Raw genomic sequence first — 24,934 nt, 5'->3', positions numbered from 1 at the left:
TTTTTGCTTATGTGGTGCTGAGGAATCGAACCCAGGGCCTCATGCATGCAAGGCAAGCACTCTACCACTGAGCCACCTTCCCAGCTCCTTAAATGTTTATCTTAAACCTAGAAGGTAGTAAGTACTTTACTATCTTGGCAATCTCTTTGGTACAGTTGGAGAAATTAAGATGAAGTTCACATAGCCAAGCGATATAACTAGTGAGTAGCCAGGACTTGCACCCCAATGCTAACACTATGGTTTCAAATAACAATAAATTGATTCTTGGATGAGGTACTTTTTAAAATGTTATCACATAGCACATACCAAATTATGAACATTGATTTTATGTCTATTGCTTAATTTAGTATTACTACATTTTTAGAGTGGGAATATTGAAGTTGAATTTTACTCTTGTCTTTTGCTTGCTTTAGGTGGTTTTCCCGCTGCATCCTCCAGAATACAAACACCAATATTGCGGACTGTTTAAAAGTCTTCATGACTGGTACTAAAATTACATCAGTTAGAGGGTGGGCTCCAAGGATTGTCCAATAGACCCACATTTTATGTGCTTATAAACAGACAAGCTAGGCAGAAGCAAACTCACTAAACTTGCCAACTGTCACCTAGTTGGGTATCCCAAATTTATGTGCCGACTCTACAGGCTAAAAAGTCGGACTGTGTGGCACTTATCTTTGTGTGGTAAACAAAAATCCAAAAGGGACAAAAGTTTGTGATTGCTGGTGGTCTCTGGAAAGCAGTCTGAAGACAAAAAGAAAACTGCCAAAAGAAAGTAGGCTTATGACAGAGCTGTGTAAGTCTAGACACAGGAGACTAGTCTCTGGCTCTAAGATAGCCATGCTTACAGGCAAACTGTGGCAAAATGGGAAATGATAGAGAGATGGCAGAGTAGAAAGGAGACCCTAATTCACAGTGCATGGCTTCTAACTGCGTGCAGATCACCTCTCTTCCAGTCTGTATTTTCCAATCTGTAAACGGGGGTGATAATTTTTTCAAATGAACTTGGTGAACACGTCGATCATCCAGGATATATGATTATCTTCTTTCAAACTGAAATGAAATTTTTAAAATAAACTCTTCTAAAATAAAATGTATAGTATGTGCATGAAAAGAATTATTGCACTCTTACTTTGTCCCTCATTTCAAAACTTGGTAAATATTTCTTTTAGCAATTGTTATTGAAAGTTTCTCTGTGTAGAAGTTAACATACAATTCCTACTCCTAGACAGTTTCTACAGGGAGTAGGTGGAAAAGTCTTTTTCATATGTTTTTATATTTTCATTGGGGAAGAAAGTGGTACAAATAGATCATAGTCTATATCTACTGAGAGAAGTTAAAGGCTAGAAGAAAAAGGCAAATTAGTAATAATCTGGTTGTCTGTCAAATAAGGTAAACTTTGAATTTGTTGCTTAAATATTAAAATTGGGCTAAAGACATATACTAAATTTAAGAATATAACATGTCATAGAGATCATCAAGTAGAGATGAAAGATGCTCCTAAAATCTTTCACTCTTACTGCGCTATAATGCAAACTAGATATATCTCTATTCTGAATTACCCAAATTAGATATTGCCCTGTTTGTTTTTTAAACACTGAAATATGATGTGGGAATACTCTTTTTGGCTGGCATCATTCTTATACCAACTATTGCAGGAGCACTGAAAAAATGGTTCAAGTACAACCACTATTTGCCAGCACGGATAATCGTGTATCGAGATGGTGTCGAGGCTGGCCAGCTAAAAACAATTCTTGAATGTGAAGTCCCGCAACTGCTGAGCAGCATCAGAGAATCCAGTCCAAGTTCCAGGTATTTATTGCTCTTTCTCTGCCACTCCCAATGATCGCATGTTCACCTGCAACTATTAAACACAAAGTGTACAAACATGACTTTCTATGCAATGTGCTTCTGCACCATTTCAGTATGGCTGTATAGATGTTCCAAGGGTAGTCAAGATGGCCTCACATAGACTGCAAACAGAAACTCTGGGGGCCCGAGATGGGTCACCTAGAGAAAGGCAGATACGTTGGAGGCAGCTGACACAGACTCACAGAAAGTCTTCAGGGCTGCTGGCAAATAAAGATGATTATTTTGCTTATTTTAATATGTATAAGAACGTATATTAACGTGCCTAGAAAATAGCCTGCGATTTCAGATTGAAGGCACAAGTAACACACGAGAATAAATTGTAGGCTCTAGTGTGCTGAGTTAGTTATGGTGCTGAAAAGTGCTGGAAGGTGTGGGAACCATGAAAGAAATCCAAGCGGTGGATGCAAATCAGACTATCTTGAACACAAAGCACTGGCTCCCTTGTTGCATTTGTACATTCAGCATTTCAGTACAGATTTTTTCTTGGTGAGAATGTCGTGTCAAAGGCAAGAAAGATGTAACAATGCAAAATTAGATATAACAATGCAAGATTAAGCCGGGTGCCATTGGCTCACGCCTGTAATCCTAGCTACTGAGGAGGCTGAGATCTGAGGATCATAGTTCAAAGCCAGCCCGGGCAAGGAAAGTCTGTGAGACTCTTATCTCCAATAAAAACCACTAGAAAAGTGGAAGTGACGCTGTGGCTCAAGCGGTAGAGCACTCGCCTTGATCTGAAGAGCTGAGGGACAGTGCCCAAGCCCAGAGTTCAAGCCCCACGATCGACCAAAAAAAAATGCAAAATTAGGGCTGGGTGCCAGTGGCTCATGCTTGTAATCCTACCTATTCAGGAAGCTGAGATATGAGGATCGCAGTTTGAAGCCAGCTCAGGCAGAAAAGTCTGCGAGAATATTATCTCCAAAAATAACCACCAGAAAACTGGAAGTGGTGCCAGTGGTAGAGAGCTAGCATTGAGCAAAATTGCTCAGGGACCCAGAGTTCAAGCCCCAAGACTTTAACAAAGAAAAAGCAAAATTAGGAAGGACAATAATCGCAGGTTCAGTGATACACTGCACTCTGTAACTGCCATCAACCAAAGTCACACAAGACTTGCATCTTGACCTCAGCCAGTTATTGTTAGGAAAATCCTAACTACTCCCTATACAAGGTCACTGAAGCTACACCCAGATTTCTCCCCCTGATTTCAGGTGAATGTATCTCAAATGAATGATTAAAAATAAGAACTTCAATATGCAATTAAAAGAGGCAGAAGTAAGTTCTGCAACTGAAGGAGATAGACATTACTTTTCTTAACCTGTGACATCAACTATTAAAAACATCAATATTGAAAACATTCAAGTGGGACAATTGTGACTCACACCTGTAATCTGAGCTACTCAGGAGGCTGAGATAGGAGGATCGTGGTTCAAAGCTATAGCCCAGGAAGTAATGTCCATGAGACATTCTCTGATGAACTAGCAAAAAGCCAAAGTGGCTTGAGCTGTGGCTCAAGTGATAGAGCATTAGCCTTGGGCTCAGGCTCTGAGTTCAAGCCCTACGACCTACACAGAGAGAGAGAGAGAAAGAGAGAGAGAGACAACATTCAGAATTAATTTCAAATTAATTACAACGTTCAAGCTGAAACTTCACATTGATCCCTGCATCTCAGAAGTCTTTATATGATGGTGAATACTGAGATTTGTCCTTGACTTTATGAAGTATTTTAGCACTTGGCAATCAGCATTTACCCACACATACATTGGTCAAATCCATTCACCTGAGGAATGTTGGTTTTGTATGATCCATAAGAGACGAGTAACAGGAACTCATGATTATTTCTTGCTACTCAGAAATACACTCAAGAGGAAGAGTAAAGGGAAAAATAAGGTGACTCCTGTTAATGGGACAAAATGTCTCCATGAATAATTCTGGAAAGTATTTTCCTCAAAATTCAATCAAAGCCATGTACTGGTGGCTCATGCCTAGAATCCTAGCTACTCATAAGGCTGAAATCAGAGAATTGTGGTTCAAAGACAGCTAGAAGCAAAATGCTGGAATGGAGGGGTGACTCAAGTGTCAGAGACCTGGCCATGAGCAAGCAAACCCAGAAAACACAAGGCCTCAAGTTCAAGCCATGGTACTGGCTAGCATATGTGTGCATGTGCACACTTGCAATGGAAGTTCATTGTTCTACTGACCATTCTTCCTGCCCTTTAAACAGTATAAATTAGCAAATGATTTGCCATAATACTTTTCACAACTACTGAGAACAATCTACTTGGAGAGTTGTATATTTCTCTAAGGAAGGAAGTCTTTTCTTTATTTTGTGGTGTTTTCTAGTGAATTTTATTTATTTAATATTTAAAATTACGAAACTACGTGGATTGCTTTTCTGTTTCTGACTTCTGCCTACAGGCTGTCCATGGTCGTGGTCAGGAAGAGGTGCATGACCTGGTTCTTGACAAAAGTGGGTTACACCCTTAAGAACCCTATTCTGGGCACTGTTGTGGATTCAGAAGCAACACATCCTGAGTGGTAAGAGATCTTGGAAAAAATATAGTGATCATTCATTATGTGTTCTTTAGGTTTGGGCTCACTCTATTTAATTTCATTTTATGATCTTCAGGTATGACTTTTATTTGGTCAGCCAGACTGCCCATAATGGTACCATTAACCCCACCTACTATAATATCATCTATGATGACAATGGCTTGAACCCTGACCACATTCAGAGACTGACATTCAAACTCTGCCATCTGTACTACAACCGTCAGGTAAGTAAGACTATTTACTGATGGTACTCAAGAATCCCATCTAGCTGGACAAAACTCGGAAAGAAGACAAGTGCTTCAAAGAACAAGATTATTTCTTGATGATCATCTTGCTTTTCCTTCCTCAGGGTCTGATCAGTGTCCCAGCACCATGCCAGTACGCACACAAGCTGACCTTTCTGGTGGCAGAAAGCATCCACAAGGAGCCAAGCTTGGGCCTGGCTGATTGTCTCTTCTACATCTGATGACTTCGTCATTAGCATCATTTCATGAAAATGCAGCAAGTAGTTGATAGTTGAAACGCTTCATACAAATCTGCCAAAAGCTAACGGAGCGGCGGGGGTGGGGGGAGGTGGAGGTTGGGAAGGCTCAAATTTACTTTTAACTTACTTTTTTAACTTACTTTTAACTGAGGGGGAAAAAACTACAAATGCCTTAGTTTGAAAAAGTTATAAAGACAAACAAGCTGTGGGCTCATACCTGTAATCCTGGTTACCCAAGAGGCTGAGATCTGAGGATTGTAGTTTGAAGTCAGCCCCAGGAGGAAAGTCCTTAAAATTTTCTCTAACCACCAAAAAGCCAGAAGTACATATGTGACTCAAGTTGTAGAAAGCTCAGGGACAGTGCCCAGGCCCTGATACAGGACCAACACACACACACACACACACACACACACACACACACACACACACACACACACATACATACTACAATATTTTAAGTTTTATGTTTGGAGTAAATTCTTTTTTTTTTGGTCGGTTGTGGGACTTGAACGCTAGGCTTGGGCGCTATCCCTCAGCTCTTTAGCTCAAGACGAGCGCTCTACCACTTGAGCCACAGCACCACTTCTGGTTTTCTAGTGGTTTGCTGGAGATAAGAGTCTCACAGACTTTCCTTGTCCGGGCTGGCTTTAAACTGTGATCCTCAGAGCTTAGCCTCCTGAGTAGCTAGGATTTCAGGTGTGAGCCACAGGTGCCTGGCATGCTTGGAGTAAATTCTTAATGTAGCATGCAATTAAAATATCCCATCACGTAAAATAATCTCACCAACTTAAATATTGCCTGTTCTGTGCATGGGTGATGGTAAGTGAGTGAGGTCTGATTTCCCTCTCTGAACCTGGGCCTATGCTTGCGAGGCAAGTGATCTGCCACTTGAGCTGGGTTCCCAGACCCAGAGGCATTCTTAAATAATATTATAGACCATATTTTGAAATAGTTTAAATAATTATTCGAAAGTAAGGAAATTTAGAATATCACATATGTTTATTGTTACTGGATTTTTTGTCAGTCATAAGGGCTTGAACTCTGGGCCTGGGCACTGTCCCTCAGCTCTTCAGCTCAAGGCAAGCACTCTACAACTTGAGCCACAGCACCACTTCTGGTTTTCTAGTGGTTTATTGGAGATAAGAGTCTCATGGACTTTGTGCCCAGGCTGTCTTTGAACCTCGATCCTCAGATCTCAGCCTCCTGAGTAGCTAGGATTACAGGTGTGAGCCATGAGCACCCAGCTTGTTACTGGAATTTTAAGTTGGCATTTAAGTGAACCCCTCACTATCTAGTTTTAGCAAAACCCAACCCACTTGCTCTTGTGATGTACATTTATTTCAGTTAATATCAGCCATTCTGGGTGTTGTACATGATTCTTTGTTCTGATTCTTTCCTCTCTTTTCTGCATCACCATTTTCCCCTTAACAATCCCTTTCCACTGTTATTATAATTATTTCTTCCATCTTAAAACATAAACCAAGAAATGTACTCATTGCCTTACTCATGTAACTGTAACCCCTCTGTACCTCATCTTTACAATAAAAAATAAAATTATGCCCATTTAAGTATAAACAATAAACCATTTATATGTCTAGGTACCACTCTATGTCTTTGCTATTCTTTATAGAAACGTGTAAAAGAATAATCTGTACCTGATACATCCAGTTGCTATCAAAATTTCACCACATCACTGGGTCAACATGGTGTTGGCCAAGGCACCAATAACCTCCACTTTGCTAAGTTTGCCAGTCAGTGGTCAGTGTTTCCCATGTCATCAGAGGCAGGTTTCACCTCGCCTCTAGGATAACGTGATCTCCTAGCTGGGTCACTTAGTCTTACTCTCCCTTGTTAGCATATTTTCTTCTTAACCCTTCCATACCTGATGATGAGAGCATGTCTATATGCAAAAGATATTTTCATGAAGAGAAATTTCTGATGTCAAATTCTGCTTGCAAGAAGAAAGGTGACATGGAAGGCCCCAATTAGGAGAGTGGCACATTCTCTTTATGGGACAAGTCATAGCCAGTGGCCAGAGGCACTAGTGTAGCAGTCATTCTACATTGCACTGACACATTGTTTTCAAGTGAAGAAGATTAAACACATTATAGACATGATTAGAAATATCACAAAGAACTGGGCTCTGATGGATCACACTTGTAATCCTAGCTACTCAGGAGGCTGAAATCTGAGGATTATGATTCAAAGCCAGCCCTGGCAGGAAAGTCCATAAGACTCTTATCTCTAATTAACCAACAGAAAACCGGAAGTGGCCCTGTGGCTCAAGTGGTAGATCGCTTGCCTTGAGCTGAAAAGCTGAGGGACATTGCCCAGGCCCAGATTTCAAGCCCCATGACCAACAAAAATAAAAGATGTCATACAATTCAAAGGTGATGATGAGATTAACAATGCTTAGAGTGGTAATTTGTCCTCATGTTTGTTTTGTTTGACAGCAAAACCTGTACAATAAGCCACAGGACTCTGCTACCTTATTTAAAAAATACCTGCAAGAGTTTAAGTTTTTCTCCCAGAGCTCTTCTTAAGGAAGGGCACTTATATACCATGCCTTTGAAACCAAGGTACTGTACTGATACAAGTCGTTGTCTTTGTTTTCATGGTTTGGTTTGGTTTGGTTTTTTCTCTGAGCTCAAGGCTCGCATTCCACCTCTTGAGCCACAGCTCCACTTCCAGCTTTTTCTGAGTAGCTTATTAAATAGAGAAAGGAGTTTCATGGACTTTCTTGCCAGGGCTGACTTCAAAGCATGATCTTCAGATCTCAGCCTCCTGAGTAGGATTACAGGCATGAGCCACCAGTGCTCCCAACTCTTCTTATGTTCTTATGTGTTTGTTCTTCTGTTGCTATTTTCTTCCTTAAAAGCACAGGGTCAAGTAGAGCAAGACTACCTAATCAGACCTTGTATGAGACTACATTTTGACTTATACGTATAAGACTACATACTGATTGATACTGCCTAAGACAATGGCTCCTTACCCTCTTCACCCACCAGGGGGCAGACTAGAACTGCCTATGGACAAGCCTGTGTACATCTGATCAGTTTGGCATTTTGTGTGAAAGAGCTATCAGAATAAACCACTGAATAAGTGGACAGTTTTCTGTTCCTTCTCTCCTACTTCCTGATTTGGGACCCAGGGTCCTTACTGCATTCTGTAGCTACTAAACTTGTCCTCCCGAAGCTCCCCTAACTGTACTCTTTGCCTCTGTGAAGTGGTCTGTTCTCCAAAGAATTCTAACTTTTGTAAATCTACCCATGGATCAAAATTTCCCTCCCTACCAGTAGCTGATATGGAGACTGGGTTCAGGCTGGGCCTCACAGCACATGGGGTTCAGTTTCCACGTAGCCCAGCAGTGAAAGGTTTCTCTTCTCAGAAGTGCTGTGAAGGCCACCAAGACTGCATATCTGACATCTCAAGAATTTGAGAACAGTATAAGTACGTTAAAAAAAATAGCAAGCAAGAAAAAAAAACCCTTGTGTCCCTATCTTGGGGTACATTTTGTTTAACATTATCTCATATGGTCATATGTACATTTTTTTGTAAGTTCTTCCCCCACGGTATAATCCCTGTTTTCACCGTATTTGATTCTGGTGTTCTGCATCTTGTATATATATTTTGGTAATTTGGGGAGGGGAAGGAGTATAGCAGAATACTTAAATGGGGATGCAGGTTGACCCATTGTGACGATGAGATGTACAGGACACTATTCTGAAAACTAACTTTACAATGTTGGGGGGGGGGAGGAGTTGGGGAGGTGGGGAGGGAAGTGATAGGGAAAAATCAAAGGAGGAGGTAACAATGCTTGATAGGAAATGGACTCATTACTCATGTAACTGTAACTCCTCTCTACAGAATCTTTACAATGAAAAAAAAATAATAGCAAAAAAAAAAGAATTTGAGAACAGCTAAAAATGTTGGAGACACATTTCTAAGCAAGTCCTTCTGGTATCACGAAGCCCCACATCTGCCTGTCTTTTGGAACTGAAGACCACCAGCCCACTGCTTCATTTCTGCACTCCCAATGCCCATGTCAAAATCTGTTCTGGTAGTGCCACCATCCTGACGTGTGCTTCTGACAGAGTAAGTTCCAGCTGCAAGGCTGTCCCAGGCTTACACTAGGCACTTTGCTTGGCTTCACCTGTTCACCTGTGATCTTCACCACGTCTTGATGATTCACTCAGGACAGGTGTTAGTTAACACCCCTGTTCCATAGCTCAGAAAAGCAAGCTAAACCAAGGTGGAAATACTTGTTCATGAGCATACAACTGGCTTCAATGCACAGTTTTTCTAACTTGAAACCATACTCCTATCCTTTGTAGACCAAGGTAATATATGACAAGGAGCCTTTGCTCCTTCACTCTTTCTTTTCCTTCCTGCCTTTTTGTTTTTCATTTGGGAGGTAGGAACACAAAGTGACAGTCTGTAGGGTGTGGAGCTTAATCCAAGATGATGACAGTTAGCTTTGATAGTAATGTAGATCCTGCAACGAACTTTGGGGGCCCAGGACATGGAGCTGAGAGGTAGAACTGTGCATTTTTCAAAAGGATGTACAGCAAATACAAATACTCATAACATTTAGTGCAAATGCTTTGTGATCAGGGGAGGGGAACAATCATAATCTGAAAGGGAGAGTTGGCTTCAGTTCACCTACTTGAATTAGATTCTGCTCCACCTCAATATGGAGAACAAGGAGGTGTCCTTTCTGGGGAGGCACCTATTTCCAGAGGCTGTTTTGAAGAGAGGCCTGCCAGCCTGGTATTGAAAGGTAACTGGCATTCCTCTTTCATGCTAACTGGGAGGTATCCAGACCTGTTCTGGCAGCTGCAGGCAAAGATCTTTGTCCCTCTACCTCCCAGAAGAGATGGAAGTATTTGTGTGCAGACAGACTCAACAAGGCCTTAGACATCTCTTAAAATGAGCCCCAGGCATCAAAAGGAGGGAGACCCAGAATTCCTCCTTTCCAAATATACACCCCTGCCCCCCTCCACACTGTCTTTCACCCCAAGCTCTTTCCCACATATGCAACTCCTTGAAGTCCTCTGAGTATCACTCCACTCACTGTCTGGTCCCTGGGCTTGAGGTGCCATCAGTATGACCTGTTTTGTGCATAATGAAAGGCTCTGGAGAAATCAGCTGTGGCCTTGGAATAGCCACTATCTTCATTCCTCCACTTTAGTTTCATCTTCTATAAAATAAAAGAATGTTAATACTTCCCTCGTATTAATACATTGGTTTGCTAGTTTGGGCCACGTGACACAGGGAAGGAAACAAGACAGTTTTCAGGAAATAACCCACAAGAGTATAGAGTATGTGCTGATAAAAATGTCCCTGACAGGCTGGAAATGTGGCTTAGAGGTAGAGTGCTTGCCTAGCATGCATGAGGCCCTGGGTTCGATTCCTCAGTATTAACATAAAATAATAATAATAATAATAACTTTAATTAAAAAAGACAGACATTTCAGCTGTAGAGCGAAGTGGGTTGCTTTACTCCCAAGGAAGAATACAATACAGAATGCCTGATGGAATGGAGATAGAATGGAACCTTCACTTTAAAGATTTCCTTACCCCATTCAGATAACAGCAAATAGAAATGTTAAATCAGATATCTGGTTTACCTTTGAAAGAATATCTGCCTTCCTGCTGACATTAATTGGTTCTTGGCATGTTTGATGGCTCAGAAGAAGCCCTATCTGGCTAGAAGAGCACGTTTCTCAACTTTATAGAATGTGGCTCGAAGGGGAAGAAGCTAAGAAATGGCCCCTTCCTCCCAGAGCAAGGCCCGCCTTAACCACGGAAGCATGCATGTAAGCACTCAGTAAAAGGGGACCCAGAAATATCAATGCCATAGCTTGTGATAGCATCTTTATGAGCCCTACCACTCTTGAGTAAGTTTGAGAGCCAATTCAAACATGGCTTTCTGTTGAAATCCAAGCAATTTCCTAAAGAAGCTGAACTGTATACACTGTACTCAAATTACCCATTACCATTTGTGAGTTATCCATTATTTATCCATTTGCTAGTTGTGGGATTCATTCACTAAATGGTTTAAAAATGTACTCTTGCTCAAGACTAGTGCACTTTGAGCCACAGCGCCACTTCAGGTTTTCTGGTTGTTAATTGTAGGTAAGAGTCTCACAGACTTTCCTGCCCTGGCTGGCTTTGAACCATGATCCTCAGCTGTCAGCATTCTGAGTAGCTAGGATTATAGGCATGAGCCACTAGAGCCTGGCCACTTCTTTAGTTTTGTGTGTGTGTGTGTGTGTGTGTGTGTGTGTGTGTGTGTGTGTGTTTTCCAGGCAGGAAAAGTTTATTTACTGAACTGTTGCCCCCTGCCATGCATGGTGGAGAAGCATGGCTGGAAAGGAAAGGAGGAAGGGGAGGAAGAAGGGAAGGGAAAAGACTTCTTTAGTTTTTGTGAGGAATTAGTGTGCCTGACCTGTAGAAGGTATTCAAGATGTTCTTGTCGTTCTGAATTGCTTCACCTAAGAAGTTTGCATTCTGGAAGGAAGACTAATTATTTGTCATGAGGAAAATAGTCCAATTGAAATCTAGGAGTCATTCTTCACTCTACTCTCCCTTTCATTCATTTGCCACGTACTAGATGTAATCTCAGTTATCTATCCTATCTGTTCCTTTTCCAAAGTTTGTTTATCAAATCAAACCATTATCATATGCAACCTGTATTGCAATGTTAGCCTCTTTATGAATCAGTTTATTCATTAAAATCTATACACCTGACAATGGGATCATTCTAAAAAAAGCAGAATGAGATGGTTCTAGACGATGTGACAAAAACGCCCTGCTGCAGCAGTGGAGCAGAGCTTGAGGATCGCCTCAGTGCTCGTCAGAGGCCCATCTGTTTCTGTCTCTCTGCATGTAGACTTTCACACATCGATCTAATCAAATTATTTGCTGTTGGCTGGGCAAGTTATGCTCTCCTTTTGCATATTCCCTCTACCTAGACTTGGGGGAAGCAGGTCAGCTCAAGCATCTCAAGATGCTTCAGAGCAACTCTTGATTTTTACAAGCAGCCCCATGTGTTCCCACACCTTTCTCATATCCCAGTGCATGTTCTCTAGGCCCTCTGTCGTTACTCTCACTCAGCACAGCACTGGGGGCTCAAATCTGAGCAGACCTTGGAGCAATTTTGTTTTCCTGGTACTGAAGCTTGAACTCAGGGCCTCAAGCTCTCACTTGGCCTTTTCCCTTACAGCTGATGCTATACCATTAGAACCATGTCTCTATTTCTAGTTTTTTGCTGGTTTTGGGTAATAAAAGTCCTTTGGACTTGTCTGTGGGGCTGGCTCTAAACTGAGATTCTCAGATCTCAGCCTCTGGGGCAGATAGGAATATAGGCCTAAGCCACTGGTACCCAACAAAGTAAATGATTTTATGCACTGAAATTCCATATAAGGCCAAGTGTCAGTGATGCATGCCTATAATCCTAGCTACTCAGGAGGCTGAGATCCCAGGATCACAGTTCAAAGCCAGGCTGGGCAGGAACGTCTGTGAGACTCTTATCTCCAATAAGCTATGGGAAGTAGTACTGTGACTCAAGTGGGAGAGCACTTTCCTTGAGCAAAAAAGAAGCTCAGGAACAGTGCACAGGCTCAGAGTTTAAGCTCAGGACTGGCAATAATAATAATAATTTCCATATAAGGAGGTTGGCATAATGTAGACACACAGCTCTGAATCAATAACTCCCAACCTTCTGCAAAGTCCAGTTCCAAGAGACTGGGAAGGTAGGTTGGGCTTGCCTGGCCTTGCCTTGAATCAGATGTAAGTCCTGGAAAAATGTAAACTTAATAATTCTCTTTCCCTGTGCTGAAACTCAGCTGGAGCAGTAACAGCATGGGAGCCAGCTACTTTTAGAAAACCATCTCCTTGGGCCATAGTTCTGAGCAACAGAAACCGGTGATGGAAACGAGGTCCAGAAAGAAGAGCCAGATCAAATTCAGAAGCTGACCCAGGAATGAGGACTGCAAATCCAGGCTGATACTGTGGCCACTGTCAGTCAAAAGAAACAGGTCAGAACCAGGCCAGATTTCCCATGGCTGTTATTGCGATGTAGGGAGGGGCAGAGAGGGGAAGGGCTCTGATTTTTATGAGGGTTATACTGTGTGTCCACTGCTTTCCATGTGGTATCTCATTGGTAGCTTCTAGAGTTTTGTTACTTTTATGGTTATTCAATGGAAGATCAGAAATGTTGAGCACCTTACCAAATGTCATAGCCATAAAGCAAAAGCAGGGCACTTTCCTCTAGGCTGCCCCAGGAGAAGCAGGAAGGTGAATTTCAACTTTACTTGAGACCCATATGAATGGATCTCAAATCTTACCCTTCCAATCACCTGGGAGCATATCCTAATGATTATTTGGGTGTCCATTAAAAAACCATCTTACTATTGCTCAAGTCTTCTCATCAAGAAGTTCTAAGTAAATTGTCCCCGAGATGGCAGTAAGTATGGGTATTTCACAATCTTCCTGAGGACTTATTGCACAGTGTTGTCAAGAACCATGCTGTGTGTTTAGAGCCTGCCAGCTCCCCTGGGAAGGCAGAGGTAGGGTGGCCAGAGAAGGTTATGCCCAATTCACCCGGGTTCCACATCAGACAGTCAAGACACCTGGTCAGCAATGGTACATTTCCATAAAGCTACTCTGGTCAAAAGTGTTCTTTTAAAATTCTCAAACCAAGAATTAAAACAGCATTCCCACAAAGAGGGGGTCAACAAGATGGTGATTTCACATATTGTCAGCATATCTATTCTTGAAACTAGAGGGAATGGATTGTCTTGACATACTTGCCCTCTGCCCGTGGGGCACTCACTTCCTTAGGCATGGGGAATACCGTGGTGAATTGTATAAAGGTGACTTCTGCCTACATAGACTTCACATTTGAGGACATTGTTCTCCCCTCTGCTGTTTTAATCACTCAACAGAAGTCTTGCAATTTTCTTTCTGTTGGCCATTTTGACATTTCTTAAATGCTCAAGTGCAAAACACCCTTTCTAAAGTTGTGTCTCATTTCTGCTATCTGAATAGAGATACTTTATTGTCAAGTTCTTTCCGGAATGAATCTTGACACAAGAAGATCTCAGAAGCTCAAAGTAGCTCAGCAAGAAATTTAATACATGTTCAATGACCTAAAATCACCTATAGACTCCTGAAGTAGAAGTATGGGAGAAAGGGCAGCTGGCTCTGAGAATGAACCCTGTGTTCTACTGCATTGCTATTTCTTTCCCAGACAGAAATCCTTTATTTGTGTGCCCATCCTGGGGCTTGAACTAAGAGTGTGGGCACTTTCTCTGAGCTTTTTTGCTCAAGACCGAGCTAAAAATCTTTCTCTAAGTTCAGTCTAAAGACTTGGCATCTGGGGCTGGGAAGGTGGCTCAGTGGTAGAGTGCTTGCCTTGCATGCATGAGGCCCTGGGTTCGATTCCTCAGTACCACATAAGCAGAAAAAGCCAGAAGTGGTGCTGTAGCTCAAGTAGTAGAGCATTAGCCTTGAGCTGAAGAGCTGAGGGACAGCGCCCATACCCAGAGTTCAAGACCCATGACTGACAAAAAAAAAAAAGACTTGGCGTCTGGTGGAGGGACCTGGCCCACTGAGTTGTTTGCATGGCCTCAAATCTCAGGTTAGAAATCCAACTAGTGTATCCTCAACCTTTAACATATAGAAAAAAATCCTTATTGAGATGTCTCTTTTCTAAAACTTTCCTGGTCAAAAGTAGGCACATTATGCTGGGCACCACTGGCTCACACCTGTGATCCTAGCTACTCAGGAGTCTGAGACTAGAGGATCGCAGTTTGAAGCCAGCCCAGGCAAGAAACTCCATGAGACTCTTATCTCTAACAAACTACTCAAAAAATCCAGAAGTGGAGTTGTAGCTCAAGTAGTAGAATGCTTGGCTTGAGCAAAAGAAGCTCAGGGCAGTGCCCAGGCCCTGAGTTCAAGCCCCATGACCGACAAAAGAATATAAAATTTTTTTAAAAAATCAATCTCCTTTAGTTGGTGAGCTTGTCATGCTTTCTTTCCAAAAAATCACTCACTCCTCTTCTTAAATGAGTATTTTTCCCTTTTCAAAATCCCAACAGTTACCCATCTGCCACCTTCGTGCATTTACAAATTCACCAGTTCCAAAAATGGTTCGCAGCTTCTGACAGCTCTTCCTCCCAACTGGAATAGCTTTGCTGCCTCTCCCTCTTTGCCATCTTTTGAAACTTTGGTGTCTATCAGAAGTCTAAATACCTTCTCCATGCCCTAGAGGGATGTTTTCAGAGTGGGACTCTTGGAGATGCTATAACTCAAGGGACGAGGTGCGTGGTACTCCTCTCTTTGCTGCCAGTCCAGACAATTGGTGCATTCGTACCTGGTAATCTCTGAAAACAACAGAGCGAGTCAGGTTCTAGCCATCCACCTTGTTGAGGCCGAGCATGTGTGGGCACCAGCTACGTGGTTTGGATGGGGGCATCACTGCTGAAGCAGAGTTGGCTCAGTCAAAGCACTCAACACTCTTTTGAAACTCCACGGCCCCAGGGTGAGGTCACCTTTCTGCTTTTGACACAGTACAGATTCGCCTCGGGAGTCCCTGTCACTTCTGTGAGAACTCAGTGCTTTCTTTCCACTGGTCCTCAGGATTTCCTGTCAGGTAAGCAAGCTTTTACTTAACCGGTGCCCACCCAGGGGAGCTTAATTGGGGTGGGGGGAGGCACTAGAGAGAACCCTGAGTACTCAGGAGAGAGATCAAGACATGCTCAATGAAGAGAATGACTGGTGACTCCATAGCTGCTCTCCTGGTGAGGTGAGGGACTCTGGCTGGGCAAAGTTGCTCTTGAGCATCAAGGCTGGCCATGGAAATCAGATCTAGGCTTGGGTTCCTATTCTAGTTGTTGTGTGATGAGCTTGCTGGTGAGTCAGGTGGCAGTGGCCTCCTTTGGTCTACTGCCATCCATATCCCTTTTGCCCCCCATAACGACTGGTTTCATATTTGGATAGACCTTTATAGAGTCTTGTTACAACAACTGGTGTGCAGGAAACCAGAAGGTCTCTGGATAGCCTTGGTTTGGTTTTTACCTGGCTTGAATGCTTTCCTTCTTCCTCTTGCATGTAACAAGAAACAAAGGGGCTCAGGATCCCTGCCCTGACATTCAGGGATCTCCTGTAAACAATGGGTTGTGCTGCTATGTGTTGGGAAGAAGTGCTTGTTTATACATGTTCTTTGAAGAAAATGAGCTTGAAATGGGAGGGGAGTTGGGGGAGGAAGGAAGGGAAAGAGGGAGGGAAAAAATGTGTCCAAGAGAGAATCTGAATGAGAACTGCTCAACTCAGACTAGTCAGGCCAAAGATAGCAATATTTTGAATTACCTAAGTTTGAGGGCATCTGGACTTGGCTTGCAATGAACATAGGTGTGCAGGTGCCTCTATTGTATGGTGGCATATATTCCTTTGGATAAATGTCCAAGAGTGGTCTCAACAGACTGTATGGTAGGTTTATCTTTAGGTTTGTTTGTTTGTTTGGTTTTGAGGAAACTCATACTGATTTCCATAGTAGCTTCACTAGTTTTCATTCCTACCAACAGTGTCCTAATTGTTCCCTTTTCCCTTTGTCATCATTCTATCCAGCATTTGTTATTCATATTCTTAATGATGGCCATTTTGATTTGCATTTCTTTATGGCCTGATATGTTGAGCATCTCTTCATATATTTGTTGGACATTTGTACTTCTTGTGAGAAGTATCTGCTCAGTTCATTTGCCCATTTATTAATTGCAAGTTTAGTTTTTGAGCTACCTTTATATTGTTTATTAACCCTCTTTAGATATATAACCGGCAGAGGATTTCCTCCCATTCTGTAGACTGTCTTTTGAGCCTAATGGTTATGTCTTTGTTATGCAAAATCTTTTTATCTTGATACAGTCTTATTTGTTTATCCTTGTTCCTATTTTAATTCCAAAATAATCCAAATACAAAATATATTAGAATAGCTGTCTCAGTCAGTTCAAGACATAAAATTCAGATGCATTTATAAGAATGTCACACCTGTTTGGAAAAGAGAACACTGTAAGTATCCACTGAGGAAAAAGTCAGGAGAAAGTTACCTCGCTGGTACTCTGGGTGGGCCTGGGACTGGCACAAGGTCCCCTGGGCAGCTCAGATTCCAGAGGGGAAGAGCAAACTCACTGGGGGATCCTTGATCTGGGTTTGGCACCAAAGGAAAGCAGACATCCCAGAAGACCACATGGGCACAGTCACATACAGGAGGAGGTTTATAATGAGGTTTATCAGAGGGGCTGACAAGGCTATCTCCCTCCTGGGACAGGGAGCAATATGGCATCTGCCCCTATCCAGGGGAATAATATTGGGGGCTAGAGGTGGGAGGTGCTCTTTGTGTGCAGCTAGGTCTGGGTGGAGAGTGTGAATGCTGACCTAGCCCAGAAAAACTGGTGGGAGCCCCGGGAGAGGTAGGGTGGATTTCAGGTGCTCTGGAAAGTGAAGTGGGAGGGGCTCAGGACCTGAGATGGAGGGCATGCTAACAGAAATAAAGGTAAGAGGTACTTAAAAACTGCTTTATGCAGAGAAACAGAGCCTGTACTTGTTCCCACAAAGTAACTAAAAACAGGAGAAGAGCTCTGGTGTAGGTCATTCTTTTTTAGTCATTTTGCAATTGTAAGGCATATTAAATAGGTTTCATTAGGTAGCCGATGAAGAGAACACCACGCAGTTTTCAGGCAGGAAAAGAAATTTATTTACTGAACTGCTGCCCCCACCATGCATGTTGGAGAGGCATGGCCGAAAAGGGGCGACCCATTGTGGGCCAGGACTTATCTAGGCCAAGGATGGGAAGAGGTGTGGCCAGGTGGGGGAAAGGTATGGCCACCCTGGATCTGGATGTGACATCAGGGTCTGGGAGCCTCCTAAGGTCAGATGGGAGGCATGTGACCAGAGGTGGCCCAGGATGTGACCTAGCAGGAGGGGAAGGTGACTGCTTCCAGGTCTGCCAGTTACCTAGGTAACAGATACTGGGTGGAAACTTAGCCAAGAGGGAGGGAGGTGTCTTCATCAGGCCTGTGTGGCCCGGGACAGACCTTACAGCAACTACCTTAGAATCTGGGAAGATCAGGGCTGATCAATAACAATTTTATGGAGACCTAAACTACCTCAAAGGTACAATAGACTTTTCTCAGGACAAACTACACATTGGAGAGTGATGACTTATTTAACCTGACCAATGATGACAGCCATTATAGTTTCTCCAGAATCCTTCCCAAATATAGACTGAAATAATTATCAACTACACCATATTTTTACTAGGACAGTGTAATATTATTTGTATCTCTTTTTTTTATCCCGAGTTTCCCTCTTTAAGTGTGAACCTCATGTCTATATCCCAAAGACAGCTGAAGATATATACTAAGTAAAGTGACATGTAATAAATCTCCCTTTCTCTGCCTTTCATCATGTCTCTTTATTTGGCCTATATGGTGAATGTCCAGACGTGGCACGTGGAATACAAACTCTCATTTCATCAGGAAACATTTTTACTTTGCATACTATGAAATGTTAGGAAAAAATTAGATTGGATAATTTGTATTCCAGGTTTTGTCACAAAGGAAGTGATCTATATGGTTTTAGTATCTGATTTTTGCCTGTTCACTTTAGTTATTTTGTATGCTTTTGTTTGTCTTGAGGATGGGGAACTGAATAGACTGAATTTTCTAAAATTGACCTTGTTTAAACTACATAAATAACACATGGTATGAGAATTAATGTCGCTATTGGTAGCCTGCCAGTAATGTACAAGCTGAATCCAACCCAATTTTAAGTTGCTATATCTGCTGGTAGTTACACTGTAATAGAGGTCAAACTCTGAACAAAGACTCAGAGCCAGTGTGCACTTTTTGTCCTAACTTAGACAGTGGGTATGAGCAAACATGAGCACACATATGCCATTAAGCTATTCTTTGTCTTTATCTTCTAGTCAAATTTAATCAGAAGGCTCACTGGCTACATTACTTTTGTGCCTTTAGAGTACTTTGTAAATGGAGTACTTTTCTATTTTACATAAAGTGGCACAACAATATTCCCTCTAAATACGTCTTCCAGTTAGACATGTTAAAAAATAACCTTTGGAAATGTTTCCTCATGAAGAAATTAAACCTTGCCTTTGAGATTGTTAGGTAAACATTTGTTGTCATTAGCTGGATTTTTTACATTTAAAATACTAAAAATATGAAGCATACATATAAAATTTTAAGACCCAGCAACAGTGGCTCATGCCTTACTACTCAAACAGATCTGATGCTCATGGTTCAAAGCCACCCAAGCACGAAAGTCCATGAGACTGTTATCTCCAATTACCTACCAAAAAATGACACAAGTGGGGCTATTGCTCAAGTGGCTAGCCTTGGGCAAAGAACATCAGGATTAGCACTCATGTCCCAGGACCTGCACACACACACACACACACACACACACACACACAGAGTGTATAAAATTTCAAATTGAGGTAATTGCCACTATAAATTTTCACTGGAAGAAAGGAAGCAAGTAATCTTTATTTTTAAGTGACTCCTATTTGTTAATGCTAAATGTCTTTCCAATGCTGCTGAACAGACATTACAGTTATTTACTTGACAGTAATTCTAATGAGGATATGTTTTCCGTGTAGAGGGACATTAAAGAGTTGCTTCTGACAAATTGACAAAATATTAGAATGAAAGTCAGTGCTTCAATCAAAGCCATTCAGGAGAAAATTGAGGAAGGCCTATTGTGCCTTAGGAGTTTACATCTCCAAAGTTGTAGCATTTGTAAGATATTCGTGTGTGTACACTGATTCAAGGAATACCTATGCCAACCATTAGTGATTTCTGCCTATAATCCTGCTACTGAGAAGGCTGAGATCTGAGAATTCCAATTTGAAGCCAACTGGAGTCAACAATCTAAGAGACTCTTATTTTTAATTAACCAGCAAAAAGCTGAAACTGGAGGTGTGGCTCAAGTGATAGAGTACCTCTTTCTTCCCTCTTCCCATTCCTTTCTTTTTCCTTTCCTTTTCTTTTTCTTTTCTTTTCTTTTTCCTTTCTTCCTTCCTTCCTTTCTTCCTTCCTTCTTTCCTTCCTTCCTTCTTTCTTTCCTTTCTTTCTTTCTTTCTTTCTTTCCTTCCTCTCTCTCTCTTTCTCTTTCCTCTTTTTTTCTTTCTTTGTACTGGTATTGGAGCACAGGGACTTACAATTGCTAAGCAGGCACTCTGCTTCTTGAGTCATTTCCAACCATTTTGGGGGGCATTTTTATTAGCTTATATTGGTTGTACAAGAGGATTTCATTGTGACATTTCTATACAATCATGTACCACAATCATATTCATCTTCTCTATTCTCCCTCCTCTACCTACATGTTAAAAATAATTTCAACCAGTTTCATTGTTCTGTTCTCATATCTGCATATAAATTATGCTGTCCGTCATGCACCCCTTCCATTTTCCTTCCCCATACCCACAGTTCCCATTACCACCAGAACCTGTTTAATTTTTCTCCATTCTATTTTTTAGTGCATGTTAAATTGTACAAAGGGATTTTGCCATGGCATTTCATGAAACTCAAATGAGCATAGATTTGATTTTAAGCAAATTTCCCCCTCTATTGCTATCTTTTTTTTAATCCCCTCTCCCCCCTATTGTTCAAATTTCAGTGAGCTTTTGCCACTTTTTCTGCACATGGAAGGTACTCTACCACTTGAGCCATGTCTCTACTTACTTTTACTGATGAATTGGAGATAAAAGTCTCATGTATTGTCCTGCCTAGGCTGGCATCCTAGCTATATATTCAGATCTCAACTGCCTGATTAGCTAGGATTACAGGTATGAGTCACCAATGTCTAGCTACAAGTTGTATTTTGGTATTATTCATATTCTTTGAAAATTTTCCTCTCTAATTTTCCCTTGTTCCCCCTACACAGACCCACAATTAAAATCATAGTGTGTGTGTGTGTGTGTGTGTGTGTGTATTATGTATTATGTATAGATCTTTGGATATGTAATGATTAGGTCTAGCTTCCATAAATGGGAGAAAACATATACTTGGCTTTATCAATTCATTTTCCTATAAATGACATAATTTCATTTTTCATTATACCCACAGCCTTTCTATTGTGAACAGAGGTAAAATAAATGGTATGTAGGCATCTTTTTCTGTATTGACTTATGGTTCTTCATATATATGACCAAGATGGGTATGGAAATTCCTTAACAAACTGAGAAATAGACCTATGTTGCTTTTCTTTAGTTACTGGGGTTTAAGCTCAAGGTCTCATGCTTGCTAGCCAATGTATTGCTGGGCACTGGCTAAATATTAAACTTAAAGCTCTGGTCTAGCAAGTCCAAGATTAAATTCAAACCTTAATACCATGAAAAATAATTTCTTATTTTTCATGAGTTGAAGTAGTTGTATTATATAGATCATTCTATTCCCTCTAGAGGAGTCATGTTAAATTGACATAGTGATAATAAATGGACTAATCCTTGTAGTGTTTTGTTTGTTTGCCTGCTTGCTGTTATTGAAGCGCTGGTGGTATAATCCAGGGCCTATATCAGGCTAACTCTGTACCACTGAGCTTCACCCCTAGCCTAGTACTTCACTTTTTGGAAGTTTCATACTGAATTTCAGAATTATGACATATATACAGCTTATGCTTCATATTTGCTCCATGTTAACCTTAAAACTTTATATTGTCCTGCTGGCACCTGTGGCTCATACTTATAATTTTAGCTACTCAGGAAGTATGATATAAAGATTGCAGTTCACCCCAGAGAGGCTGTGAGACTCTTATCTCCAGTTAACCACCAGAAAACCAGAGTGGAGTTGTGGCTCAAGTGGTAGAGATCCAGCCTTGAGCAAAAAAAAAAAAGCTTAAGGATAGCACCACGGCCCTGAGGTCAAGCCCCAACACCATTAAACACAAGTCCATAAAAATAATTAAGGTTGTTGAAATTGGTTTGGAAGTGGGGAGGGGAAATAAGAGTAACAGAGGTGGTAGATCTGATCAAGGTATATTGTATGCATATATGAACATATCAAAATGAATTCCCATTGGGCAACTAATTGATGAAGGTATCCATCCTTTTTGAACAAATTGTGTGTCCCGGTCAGTATTCAAATATTTGACTCAGTCCCACATTTCTGTTTCTTTAGTGTATATTTTGATCTGCATGTGAATGCGTATTTTTTTTGTTTGGAATAACTAATAATGATCACTTCAATTTTATCTTTATTCATGTGTGTGCGTGGGCGGGGGCACTTAGTGCATGTGTATGCATGGTACTATGCTTGAACTCAGGGCCCGGGCACTATCCCTTGGCTTTTTTGTTCAAGGATGGTGCTCTACCACAACTCCGTTTCTGGCTTTTAGCTGGCTAATTGGAGATAAGAGTCTCATGGACCTATCCTTGGATCATAGCCTCATGAGTAGCTAAGATTACAGGCATGAGCTGTTGACACTGGTGAGTTTTGAGACAAGGCTGGGAATGTGGCTTAGTGGTAGAGTGCTTGTCTAGCATACATGAAGCCCTGGTTTCAATTCCTCAGTACCACATAAACAGAAAAAGCCAGAAGTGGTGCTAAGTTCTAGCCTAGAGCAACAGAAGCTCAGGGACAGTGTCTAGACCCCAAGTTCAAGCCCCAGGACTGGCAAAAAAAAGACTACCTTCACATTCTGTTATTCTGATATTCTCTATGGGAAAGAAATGAATCCATGAGTATGAGAAATAGCTCATCACTGAGGTCACTTTACATTTTCATGATAATTAACCCCTCCATCCTAGGTGTATATTCTTTAGGTGTGTGGTACTACTTTAAACTTCTTAGAAGGTTATAGTTTGAGGTAGGTAGCTGATAGGTTCAGAGGAGAAAAAAGTTCTGCAGAGAACTCTTTATATGTACTTGTTCGCTTTATTTATCAATCATTATTCATTATTATCATGCATTAATGAAGGAAACATTGTACTGGGTGGGATGCCAGTGACTCACACCTATAATCCTAGCTACTCTGGACGTTGAGATCTGAGAATTACAGTTCAAAGCTAGCCTGGGCAAGAAAGTCCATAAGACTCTTTTCTCTAATTGATCACAAAAATGCCAGAACTTGGAATGTGGGAGACAGCATCCCCGGTTGTAAGTTCAAACCACAGTACTAGCACAAGAAAACAAGGGGAGAATTCTGATATTTCCACATTTGCATATGATATCCTTGATCAGATTGACTCCCTCCATCATTCTTAGTGTCCCTACCAGTTTTCTGTGTCTGTGCTGGAGCAAAACCACAAGGCCTGGGCACTGTCCCTGAGCTTATTTGCTTAAGGCTAATGCTCTACCACTTGAGCCACAGCTCCACTTCCTGGTTTTTGGTTGCTAATTGGAGGTAAGAATCTCAAGCCGGGGCTGGGAAGGTGGCTCAGTGTTAGAGCACTTGCCTTGCATGCCTGAGGCCCTGGGTTCGATTCCTCAGCACCACATAAGCAAAAAGAAAAAAAAGCTGGAAGTGGCGCTGTGGCTCAAGTGGTAGAGTGCTAGCCTTGAGCTGAAGAGCTGAGGGACAGCACCCAGGCCCCACGACTGGAACACCCCCCCAAAAAAAAAGACTCTCAAGCCATTTCCTATTTGGGCTAGCTTCCAATCATGATCCTTAGGTCTCAGCCTCCTGAATACCTAGGATTACAGGCATGAGCCATTGGCTCCTACCCATTTTTAAACAGTTTTAATGGGCTCATTATTCTAGTTTCAGACATGCTTATCAAGTTCTTCAGTCATTTTCATTCCTCTTTACCCTCTCATTTTCCCCTCCCACTGGTTCTACCACCAAAGAACCCCCATGCTACTCTCATGTTTTCATTTGTTTTCACCTATAGATTTCACTTATGAAATATTCACTTTGGGAAATTTGTCTTTCTCAGTCTGGCTTATTTTTATTACTATAATGATTTGCAGTTCTATCCATTTTACTGCAGATACAATTTATTTGTTGTGTTTGATTAATACTCCAGGATTTATGGAAGACCTATTTTAAGTTTTTTGAGGAATCTCCATGTTGATTTCCACAGTGGCTGCATTAATTTACATTGCTAACAACAGTGAATATAAGTCCCTTATTCTCTATATCCTTGCCAAAATTTATTGTTTCTGTTCTTAATGGTTGCCATGCTGGCTGAGCAATAGTAGTATTTTTGCTCTTGTTACTTGAAACACCATACAAATACATGTGTATATTAATGTACACAGACAGAAAAGGACGAAGGAAGAGAGGGAAGAAAGGAGGAGAGGCTGGTCCTAGATCTAAGACAGACTATGAATAAAATGAAACATTTCATAGAACCCCAGAAGCCTTGCAAATAGACAATTCATAGTCCAACTGTTGAGAAAAGGCATTTGTAAAAGTATCCAAATGTGCTTTCAGGCTGGAGTATAGCAAGCATGAGGCTTCATGTCAGGTAGAAGTAGGATGGAGTGCCCTGTCTCCAGTGTGGATGTTGCTCTCTCTCAGTGCTATTGCCGGGATGGGAGGAAGTGTTTCCTGTGCAGTGACTGCCAACCTATGAGAACTGGAATATTACAAAATAGGTGAGGATGAGAAAGAGAGGATCACACGAAGAGACTTTCACAGGGGACCTGGAACTTGATTCCTGCTAGGGAAGAATAGACCTCCTGACCACCCTCAGGAAAACTGGGTGCTGCGGTTCTTGTGAGCTCTACTGGATGGCAACATTCTATATGCCTGGCCTCCATTTGTGGAGGAATCACGTGTATCCACTGTGACCCTTTTGGAAACATGTCTGATTGCCTTAGACTTCCTGGTATGCATCTTTCTTCTTGCTGATTGTGTGCAATACCATTTTGCTAGGATGACTTGTAGCCATGAGTTAATTCTGTAATTCCTCTTGCTTTCCCTAGTGCAGCAGGCTTTCAAACCTGATTTAATGGTTTGGAGTCCCCCATTTGGTGCTGGGGACTCAGCCCCTCCATAGTCTACCCAAGT

The 24,934-nt window shown here is 41.6% G+C and overlaps 1 protein-coding gene across 1 annotated transcript in view; it reads left to right on the top strand.

The window, feature by feature from the left end:
* Positions 1 to 4,884, top strand: part of LOC105992844 (piwi-like protein 4) — a 33,659-nt gene extending 28,775 nt beyond the window's left edge. Inside the window, exons 16-20 of the mRNA XM_013025926.1 lie at positions 414 to 484; positions 1,656 to 1,809; positions 4,282 to 4,401; positions 4,493 to 4,640; positions 4,766 to 4,884. Of these exons, the coding sequence (XP_012881380.1) occupies positions 414 to 484; positions 1,656 to 1,809; positions 4,282 to 4,401; positions 4,493 to 4,640; positions 4,766 to 4,882 (610 nt within the window). The 3' untranslated portion in view covers positions 4,883 to 4,884. The remainder of the gene's footprint in view (positions 1 to 413; positions 485 to 1,655; positions 1,810 to 4,281; positions 4,402 to 4,492; positions 4,641 to 4,765) is intronic.
* Positions 4,885 to 24,934: the final 20,050 nt, after the last annotated feature.

The sequence above is a fragment of the Dipodomys ordii genome, unplaced genomic scaffold (genome assembly GCF_000151885.1).
Source record: "Dipodomys ordii isolate 6190 unplaced genomic scaffold, Dord_2.0 Scaffold89, whole genome shotgun sequence".
NCBI lineage: Eukaryota > Metazoa > Chordata > Mammalia > Rodentia > Heteromyidae > Dipodomys > Dipodomys ordii.
The sequence above is the reverse complement of the archived record's forward strand: the minus strand, read 5'-3'. Positions and strand labels throughout refer to the sequence as shown.